Source organism: Urtica dioica, chromosome 8 (genome assembly GCF_054948205.1).
Source record: "Urtica dioica subsp. dioica isolate 48M chromosome 8, U.dioica_male_clone48M_v1_H2, whole genome shotgun sequence".
Lineage (NCBI taxonomy): Eukaryota > Viridiplantae > Streptophyta > Magnoliopsida > Rosales > Urticaceae > Urtica > Urtica dioica.
This window is the reverse complement of record NC_142763.1, coordinates 38984833-38995307: the sequence shown is the minus strand read 5'-3', so window position 1 is coordinate 38995307 and position 10475 is coordinate 38984833. Positions and strand designations below refer to the sequence as shown.

The following is a 10475-nucleotide window of genomic DNA, read 5'->3' as shown; positions in this document are numbered from 1 at the left end:
CTATTTAACTAACTAACATTTACATACTAATTAACTAACTAACATTTTATATCAACTAGCCTAATTAACTAAACTAACAGCCAGCTTATATAACAAACAAATTTTTTTTTTTTTAAAAAGCTAGACTTACTTGGACAGCTCGGGACAACAGGGGACGGCTCGGTGAAACGGCGGAGGAGGGATCGAGGCAGCAACGGTTCGGTGCAGCGGGGAGAGAGACTCGTCGAGGACAGGGGACGAGGCAGGGACTCGTCGAGGACAGGGGACGACAGCAGACTCGTCGAGGATAGCTCGGGACAACAGCAGCCCTGCTCTTGGTTCTCGGTTCAGTAAAAGGGAAAATAAGAGAGAGAGAGAGAGAGAGAGAGAGAGAGATAGATAGAGGTGGTGAGAGATAGCTTATCGGGATCGCAGCGACACCGAGGCAGCAGGGCTGTCGGGGCAGAGACGCCGAGGCTGTCGAGGCTGAGCGGCGATCGGAAGCTCGGCCGGAAGAGCTAACGATGACCTGACGGAGAGAGTGAGAGTGAGGCAGAGAGAGAGCTGGAGAGTGAGAGTGAGCCGGAACCAGGCTCGGCAGAGATTCGGAGGGACAGCGCCGGAGCTGTGGTCGGAGGGGCTCGAGGCCAAGGGGCTGAGCGCCAGGCAAGGTTCAGAGGGGCTCGGGACGTGTCTGTGAGGCAGAGAGAGAGAGACATTCGGAGTTTAAAAACCGAGATTCATTTTCAGTGAGAGAGAGAGAGATAGAGAAATACCGGTGGCAGTCGCAGTAGGGCCGACGGCGGAGAAAATCTGGTGGAGAAGCGCGCAGAGGTCGTGGCTCAGTGAGGCAGAGAAAGAGAGAGAGAGAGAGCTTTTTTTTAAATGTCTGCGAAGTGGGGAAGACGAAGTGCAGACATTCGGGTTTATACAAAAACCTAAATTACATGTGCGACTTTGTCGCATCCGATGGATCTTTCCGGTGCGACTAGTCGCACCTGATAAGTTATCGGGTGCGACTAGTCGCACCAGATAATATTAAAAAAAAAAAAAATAATCGGAGGCCACGTCATAACTGAATGAAAAAAGAAGGGGGAGAATTGGCTCGCTTAAAATTTAAAACAATCAGGTGCGACAAAAGTTCCTTTAACTATCAGGTGCGACTTTTTCGCACCTGATACTCAAAATTAAAAACAATTTCAGCGAAATTTTTTGGACTTCTGGGTGCTAATCGGGTGCGACGAAAGTCATTTAGATGCGATAATTAGGTGCGACTAGTCGCACCTGATAGTCATGCGCATCAGAAAACCAAATTTGTAGTAATGCCCATGGACACCGTAGATGATGGTTTGCCTCAAATTGTTGGATATACGATCGGGACGCTTCATGGAGCATTACTTCAGTATCCCGTTCCTCTGCAGTGTTGTTGGAGATAACCAGTCTAACTACTACAACCATAACTTAAACTACCAATCTAACTATGAGGGTCATATGACATGGGCTGACTATTGTGATCTCCAAACACGAACCGGGGGTTACTATCAACTTCACCGCCACTCAAGCTACTATTGACTCTTTTTATATGTTTTGAACGTCGTATGTGTTTTGAACTTCTCTTTGTTTTTGAACCTATCATGTGTTTTAGACCTTTTTTTTTGTTTAGTTTTGTTTTGTTTTTTTTTTTTTTTTTTATGATATGTGACATTGTGTGTTGGAGACTTGAATTTGAAATTTAAACCTATTATGTATGTATTTGAAACTAATGTTGTTACGTATTTGAAACCTATTATGCGTGTATTTGAAATTTAAACCAATTATGTATGAAGTATGAATTTTATTTGTTATGTTTAAAATTATGCAACATTATTTCCGTCGGTATTTTCGTGTTTTATCGAAATTTGCGTCGGTACAATTTATTCAAATTTCTACATTTTTTCATCGTCATTCCCATCAACGATATTGGAGACCATCGGCACGAAATCGACTGTCTTTTTTGTATGAAACTTTGTCTATGGACTATGGCTAATAAAACTACATAACCCAATTTTCTTTTTATAATAAATGCAATACTAAAGCGCAGAACCACCAAATCACCGTTCACATCTAAACCTGAGTTGTGAGCTGCAATTCCTACACGTGGTCGAAAAGGTTTTCAGGAATCAGAACATGCAGTTATATTATTTAGGACTATAACTAAGAATTGAGATTAAAAAAGAAAAAGAGTTTTATGCATCCAATGGTTCAAGTTCCCAAATGTTTAGGACAAATTCATGCAGAGAAAATAATATTGATTATCTACAGTTTTATCTTTTATGTATGTATATATACATACATATATACACACACACACATAAGAATATTGGCAGTCTTCTTAACAGTTTTGTCTTTATTAATGAATACATCATATATATAATTGTATCTCATAGACTCGTACCCATACCAACAATCACTTACATCAATTCACTAAAATTTAATCCCATTTGAAAATATATAATTATTTATTAAATTAATTGACATACATTGTCAATTGTTATATTTAGGTTAGCCCGTAATGTTTTATTTGAATATTGCAGTTTTTTTTTAATAACAACTTTGGGAAACAAATTAATTGAATCAGCTATAAACATAAGGTGAGAATTTAATAATAATTTACAAAAATAACATTTTTGCCCTCTCAACTATTGTAAGTGTAACAACGTGATTCTTGTGATTTCGGCTTAAGGCGTTGCGTGGCTCTGGTCGTACATCACCGACTCCAAAGTCATGGATGTGTATGATAAGCTAAGTCAGGTTCTTGATAAAATTACATATGTAGGGTTTGGAATCTCAGTTGAAAGAGACTGAAAGAGAATTGATGGAAAATTTGACCTCTATTTTGCTCATCTTTATTTCAATCTTCTTTCTTTGTAATTATACACCCAAAAAATAAAAAATAAAAAACAAAGCACCAACAATGGCCTCAAAGAAACAATCATTGTCCGATAGATCTCGTTTGCGAAGCTCGCGCTAAGGAGATTTGTGGTCTTGAGTACTGTCTGAGTCATCGAAGGCTCGTAGAGTAGCGACACATGTACGAAGTTTTTTGTTCGGCCTCAGTTTGCCTACGGCGACCGACAAGTGGTCGGAGATCTTCGCTTTATTTTCATGGACGACGCATATTGGAGCGATCAGTGTAAAGAATTTCGTGGACCCGGATGAAGAAGAGGAAGATGAACAGATTCCATCGATGATTTTTTTTTTCTTTTTGTTTTAGTGTTTCCTTATTTATTATTTTTTTTTTTTGTAAAAAAGTTTTATGATTTAGCTAAAAAAACCACCGCTAAGAGACATGCCGTGAAGAATTGTTCGTTGTGCCGTGGTGAAATTTGCTCGTGGTTCGCTGAAGAAGACAATCTGGAGAGAAGTGGTGGAGAGAGGATGAATATGATGGTGATTTTAATGGTGAGGGTGAGAAGAGAATACAATGAAAGGTGGTCCGACGGTTGGTTGTGAGAAGGCAGTGGCGGAGGACAAAGCCGTTAGCCACATGGTCGGGATGTAAAAGAGAGAATGATAGTGAAGATGAGAAGACAGAAGCATAAAATAATTATATTTTTTTGGGAGCTTGAATAGACTAGTCAATTAGAAACATAAATTTATCAAAATAGCCAATGTTTGGTTTATTTTGCGAAATAGCCAATAAACCACATTAACCAGCTTTATCAGACAAAAATATTCATCATTAAAATGAAGGATTACTGAATATAAATTAATTAATAATATTATATAAATAAATAGAAAATAAAACAATAAAAAACTCTTCCATTTATATATTAAAAAAATCTCTAAAAATATTATGAGATCTTCACTGCTAAGTCAACTTGTCATCTATCTCGAGCCGCCGATTATTTGACCGGAGCGACAGAGCCTCCCTCACTTTCACCGCCTCCACCTCGGCCAACTCTACCTGAAGAAGTGACTCCATAGAACGCGCAGGCTCGCCGTTTTCGTCTTGAGCAACTAATTTTTCGACCGGAAACGCAGAGCCTCCCTTGCTTTCGCCGCCTCCGAATTAACAAGAATTAACACTAAATTAACAATAATTAACATTGAATTAATAAGAATAAAGCAAAATTAATTCGAATAAACCAAAATAAACACAAAAATAAACAAAAAAATGTGCATAGAAATTTACACAAATATACATAAATATACCAATTTAGTCTCCCCAAAGCTGGGTCGCAAAATCTGCGATGAATGACGGCGTCGATCTCAGTGGGGGTCCACCCTCATCAATCGGAGAAGAATTTAGGGCATCCTTCATCTCTCTCCGACGCGGAATGGAGGAGTAAAGGCATGCCGGCAGATTTAGGTCGGACTTTCCTCCATCGCGCGGCTCCGGGAAGCACGAGCCATTACCTTGAGCAGCGTCGGGAAGGGATGACGTCGACGGACCCGGGGCAAGCAAGCTACCCCATCGCACGCGAAACTAAAGAAATGAGGCGTCGGAATCAATAGAGGCGTGCTCTCCTCGTCGCGCGAAACGACAAGGAACCACGATTGACGGTCTGTGATCTAATGCGCACCGATGAACTTCACAGTGCGATCTTTTGCCACCAAGTCAGAGAAGATGGTGCGACGATGACGGCTAGTTCCCGCTCGGTAGATGATATGCCAAAGAGATCGACCTCAACCATCGGAGTTTCTCTGTTGTTGATATCTGACGCACGCGAACTGACTTTACGACGTGATCCATGGTCGCCGAATTCGCATATCATGGAAATGGAAATGGCTTACGAAGTGGAAGAGAAAATGATATTGCTTTTGAATTCGTTCTCAGAGGCAACAGAGGATTTTTTTAATTACAAAAAGAAAATAAATGAGAATCTAAAATTTATATTATGATTAATAAGTTTTTATTCAAATAACCATTTAAAGCGAAAAGCGCAAAATCGGCATTAAATATTTTATTTAATTGCCACATCATCAGATTTGGCTATTTAAACAACAATTTTTGAAAATGTGCCTAGTTTGCAATTCCAATGTTTGAGGTTGGCTAGTCGGTGTAATTTTTCTATTTGTTTCATATATATTTTTTTAAGGAATTTTATATTTGTTTTTTTTTATCTATTTTTATTTTGTTTGTTTTTAATTGGCTTACAAGATTTCAGAGTTATCCTTTTATAAGCGATCACGTGATAGGCACATGCTAAGATAGCTTACGAATTTTTAAAAAATTTGACAGAATGACAAAAATTGCTAAAAAAAAAAAGTTTGAACCCCATTAAAACAGTTTTTAGAGTTCAACAATCGCGTTGTTACATCTGCCATATTTAAGGGGACAATAATGTCATATATTCTTTAAAAAAACCAGAGAAGACGTTATTTAGTATTCATTTGTGTTACTGTTGATATCTCACATCCAATTTATGTTAAAAAAAAAAATTAATAATTTCTCTTAAAAAAAGGACAATTGTAGCTCCAAGTTCCAACGAACCTCGGAAAAAAAATTATTAAAAAGATATATACCGGCTTAATTAAAAAATTATGCATGTATCTGACATCATTCTTGTAATATAAAATTTAATAAGCTGCAATTTAACATAAAAAGGAATTAAGCTTGTTTTGCTTAACTTATTTAGCTTGTTTTTAGCTTTTCTTAAAAACTAAATCATATTTAAGTGGTTGGTAATTTTTTTTAAAGTTAAAAAATGCTTTTAAATATTTTAACTAAAAAATTAAAAACTAGAATTTGAAAGTTTTTGTATTGCAGTTTTTGTTTTTGGTTTGTACATTCTCTCTTAATCTTTTTTTCCCCTCTTACACTAACTTTAAATTATAATTATCTTGATATGCTTTTATCAAATATTTTTTTTTAAGTCACCAAAATTTATAATTTATTTTTTACTATTTATAGATACCCACTTTAATTTATTTTTTATATACTAAAAAATATCTTAGTATTATTATGTGAAATTTGTTGTAACTAGCCAAGTTTGTCATTCTTATTGGGGGAATAGCTCAAGTTTCATTTTATTAAGCAAATAGCCCTTATTTTCGGGTCAGACCATAACGCCCTTGGTAAATTCGCGAATATGTTAATTTAATTAACATACTGGAGTGAGTTAGGTTAATTAATTAACTTATTGGTTGTATATTAGTTTAGGTTTTGATTTTTTTTTTAGTAAAGTTAATTTACTAAATGATTGAATTCGGAATTAGGTTAATTAATTGAATGATTTAAATATCAATTGACTTAAGTTATGATTTTTGTAAATATTTTGTGAATTTCAAATCATTCACGAATCAGTTAATTAATTAACCTAACTCACTCCAGTAGGTTAATTAAATTAACCGATTTGCGAATTTAAGTTTTGCTCTTATATATGAAGATAATTTACGTAGTGAAATATTAATTGGACTATTCACTTAATTTATTCAAACTTGGGCTATTCTCCTAATATTAGTGGGTAGTATGCTCACTCTCCCTTATTATTGATTACATTTTATATAAATAATTATTACTCACATTAATATATATTTTAACAAACACTAAATCTGTAGTTACAACTATTTTACAATAGTTTGACAAACAATTGTTTAATTTAAAAAATAGTTTTTTTCAAAGACGAAATTTAAAAGCATTTTTTTAAAAAATAAAATTATGTCAAACGGTGTCAGTATATAATATTCTTTAAAAAATATATATTATATAATAAATTCAATTGATACGCTTCAGTTTATTACACGCATATTCCGTACACCAAGAGAATCGGAGTTCAGAACCTCCACGTGGCGGTCACTCAGCCCGCAATCGCTGAAAGAGTGACCGGCTAGTCCGGTTAGCGAGGACCTACCTGATGGCGTACCAATGATATTCTATATTGTAGTAAAATATAAATATACACTCACACTTACGCTCTTACACTGAGAGCTCTCATTCATTTTCTTTCGGTTTCTTTCATTTCTTTTTTCGGTGTCAGAGGCACAAAAGGCGTGGCTTTCCTAGAGAGCCTCTCTCTTATTTCTCTCTGAAGACGAATTGAATTCAGGTTCGTCAGGTTTTCTTTCAAAACTCTCTGGTTCGTCTTGTGACTCAATGCATGTTCGTTTCGGTTCTTTTGGTATTTTCGCTGTGGAATCGTTCGTGATCGGATCTTTAGTTTCCATTATAGTTACCTCTTTTTATGATTCTTTGTTTGTAGTGGTGTTTGGATTTGTGATTTTAATATTTTGAACGTTCGTTTGGTTGAGTGTACCACTGTTAGATCGATATAAACAAGATTCGATGATCTTGAGGATCATATGAAATATCTGTGTTATTGCATTTTTGTATTGAAGTGCAGAAATCGGTTCTTGATGTTGTCTTGGCTGTGTACGACATTTTCTTGTTCGTGAATTGTGGAATCTATGAATCTGAAAAGCTCCGTATCTATAGGATAGCAATGGAGCGCTGTCAGAATAATGGATGTTTGAAGATCGGCGAGCCTCTGAGTTCTGTAGCAGAGATCGATGAATTTGAGTTCGTTAATTTCAAGGATAGGCCAAGAACTCTGAATACAGATCGGAACAAGTCTTTAGACGAGAGGTCTCTTAGTGAACTGTCCATCGGGCTTAACGCGGAGAATTTGTATCGGTACAAAGATGGTTTCGATTTGGTGCACTCGCCTCGAAGGTCGCAAATTAACACCCCAATGTCTCAGCATACTGAAATGCATCCGATGTTGAACGAGGGTTGGGAAGCTCTGAGGCGTGCTTTGGTGCATTTCCGAGGCAAGCCTGTTGGGACAATTGCGGCTTTAGATAATTCCGGATCTGAGCTCAATTATGATCAGGTGAAGAAGAACTTCCCTCTGTTGTTTAGAGCTATGATATATGCCTGTGCATGTTGTCTCGTGATTCTCTGTCGATCTGTGTAGAAATTTAACTCGATTGTTTTTTTTTTTTCATGTCTTTAAAGGTGTTTATTAGGGATTTTGTCCCGAGTGGGTTGGCTTTTCTGATGAATGGGGAACCGGAAATAGTGAAGAATTTCATCTTGAAGACTCTCCGTCTTCAGTCGTGGGAGAAAGTGATCGACAGGTTTAAGCTCGGAGAAGGAGTTATGCCGGCTAGCTTCAAAGTGCGTCACGACCCCATAAAAAACTCGGAGACGTTAACGGCGGACTTTGGAGAGAGTGCCATAGGAAGAGTTGCTCCTATTGATTCGGGATTTTGGTGGATCATATTGCTCCGGGCTTACACAAAGTCAACGGGAGACTCGTCCTTGGCCGAACTGCCTGATTGCCAGAAGGGAATGCGCCTTATTCTAAGCCTGTGTCTATCAGAAGGGTTCGACACATTTCCTACGCTGCTATGCGCTGATGGATGCTGCATGATCGATCGCAGGATGGTAATCTATCTGGCCCCATCTTTGATTTCACGATCGCTTTTATCTCAGCTTGATTATTCTATGTTTTTTTTGTTTTATGATCTACAATCTTGATTTGAAGTGTACCACCGACTCTTGGCTCTGTTATAGTAATGGTAGAGGTGCTAACTTGAGAATTGTCTTTTGGACAAGATGATAAATTTGTGGCAAATTATAGTACTTAAATCGGTAAATTTAAGTATCAGAAACCGTGCACAAGGAGTGTATTTTAATCCAATCTTATAAAATAGGTGTGTAGGAATATAAGCTAAGCTGTGGAAGATATTTGAATAAAGTTGCTGACCATGTGGACCCAAAGTTGTGTCCACTATATGCTATTTATGTCAGTTAACACTTTATAGTAGTAGAGGAATACTGTTGTCAAGCCCACATATCTTTCACTACTTCTTTAACTTCCGTTTCTTGAACTAGTCAAATTACAGGGGTTATTTAATTCGGTCAGTCCAGAAACACACGCATCATTTCACGCCTTTTCAGAAGAGAAAAAAAACAAGGCAGCTCATGACACCTTATCAAGCTTGTCGCGATTGGATATCCGTTCTATGAAATCTTTTCCCTCGTCGTGCTTCAGTAGAAGCAAGGCATATCTTAACGCCATGTAGTGTAGTTTTCTTTTGCGTTAACAAATTGATGTATTTGCATTGAATTCCGCAATTTCTAATGATTATCTGTTTTTCAGGGTGTCTATGGATATCCCATTGAAATTCAGGCACTTTTCTACATGGCCTTGAGATCTGCCTTGCTTCTACTGAAGCACGATGACGAGGGAAAAGATTTCATAGAACGAATATCCAACCGCTTACACGCCTTGAGCTTTCACATGAGAAGTTACTTCTGGATTGACTTGAAGCAGCTCAACGACATATATAGATACAAAACCGAGGAGTACTCACACACAGCGGTCAACAAATTCAATGTCATACCCGACTCTCTCCCCGAGTGGATTTTCGATTTCATGCCGACCCGCGGCGGGTACTTCATCGGGAACGTCAGTCCGGCGAGAATGGATTTCCGGTGGTTTGCCTTGGGGAATTGCATCGCAATCCTCTCTTCCTTGGCCACGCCCGAGCAATCCACCGCAATCATGGACCTCATAGAATCGCGATGGGAAGAGCTGGTTGGTGAAATGCCACTGAAGGTCTGCTATCCTGCGATCGAAAGTCACGAGTGGCGGATCGTAACTGGCTGTGACCCGAAAAACACTCGATGGAGCTACCACAACGGAGGATCGTGGCCAGGTATTATAGTACTTTTTTTTGTAAATAGTGGTAAACTATTTGTTCAGTGAACAGTCATACTTTATATTCATGAAGCATAAGACTGTTTTTTCTTCTTCTTAACAATACTAAAAATGCATGACTATTTCAGGACTTAAAGAGTGTCTCTGATGGAGAATGCTATATTTTATGCAGATAACATGGAAGTTTTAAATTACCAAGCTTTTTTAATTCTTATATTATGCTATTTTCTTTTGAATAAAATAGATCGTGATTTTTGTAATTGGTATTGATTTTCGGTGGTGCAGTTCTGTTATGGCTCCTCACAGCAGCTTGTATAAAGACGGGACGACCACAGATCGCGAGACGGGCCATCGAGCTCGCGGAATCGAGACTGGTCAAGGACAACTGGCCCGAATACTACGACGGGAAGCTTGGAAGCTTCGTTGGAAAGCAAGCTCGGAAACTTCAAACGTGGTCGGTCGCTGGGTATTTGGTGGCCAAAATGCTTCTTGACGATCCCTCTCATATAGGCATGATCTCCATCGAGGAAGACAGGCAAATGAAGCCCGTTATGATGAGGTCGAAGTCTCTGTAGATTCTGAGGAAGAGGAAAAACAACAGAAAAAAAAAAATATAATCAAGCTGATTCATGTTTCGATTTAATAAATTCTCGATGGGAATGAACTCCTTTTTTTTTTTTAGTTAATGGATTATTACTGTCTTCGTTTCTTTTTCTTCAGCTTTGGTCCAATTCTTTATTCTTAGTTTCAAAAATTATATTAATGCAGAGATATGTGCTTTAGCATTTTTTTTTGGGTAATATAGCTAAATAGCCTCCTATAAATATACAGTTTTGGATATGGCCA

The 10475-nt window shown here is 37.7% G+C and overlaps 1 protein-coding gene across 2 annotated transcripts; it reads left to right on the top strand.

Moving 5' to 3' along the window:
* The first annotated feature begins 6901 nt into the window (after positions 1-6901).
* Positions 6902-10417, top strand: A/N-INVB (Plant neutral invertase family protein). Of its 2 annotated transcripts, none has more exons than XM_089623378.1 (5): positions 6902-7010; positions 7402-7793; positions 7919-8350; positions 9069-9627; positions 9915-10417. In XM_089623378.1, the coding sequence occupies exons 2-5, from the start codon at positions 7404-7406 to the stop codon at positions 10202-10204; spliced, it is 1671 nt and encodes a 556-aa protein (XP_089479504.1). In that variant the 5' UTR covers positions 6902-7010; positions 7402-7403; the 3' UTR covers positions 10205-10417. The 2 variants fall into 2 exon arrangements, with proteins under 2 accessions (XP_089479504.1, XP_089479505.1); XM_089623379.1 differs by having other exon boundaries at positions 6943-7010; positions 7397-7793.
* The last annotated feature ends 58 nt before the right edge of the window (positions 10418-10475 follow it).

Coding starts and splice junctions, on each gene's coding strand:
- A/N-INVB (XM_089623378.1), top strand. CDS start 7,404: ATGGAGCGCTGTCAGAATAATGGATGTTTGAAGATCGGCGAGCCTCTG. Junction 7,794..7,918: donor CTGAGCTCAATTATGATCAG/GTGAAGAAGAAC, acceptor ATGTCTTTAAAG/GTGTTTATTAGGGATTTTGT. Junction 9,628..9,914: donor CAACGGAGGATCGTGGCCAG/GTATTATAGTAC, acceptor TCGGTGGTGCAG/TTCTGTTATGGCTCCTCACA.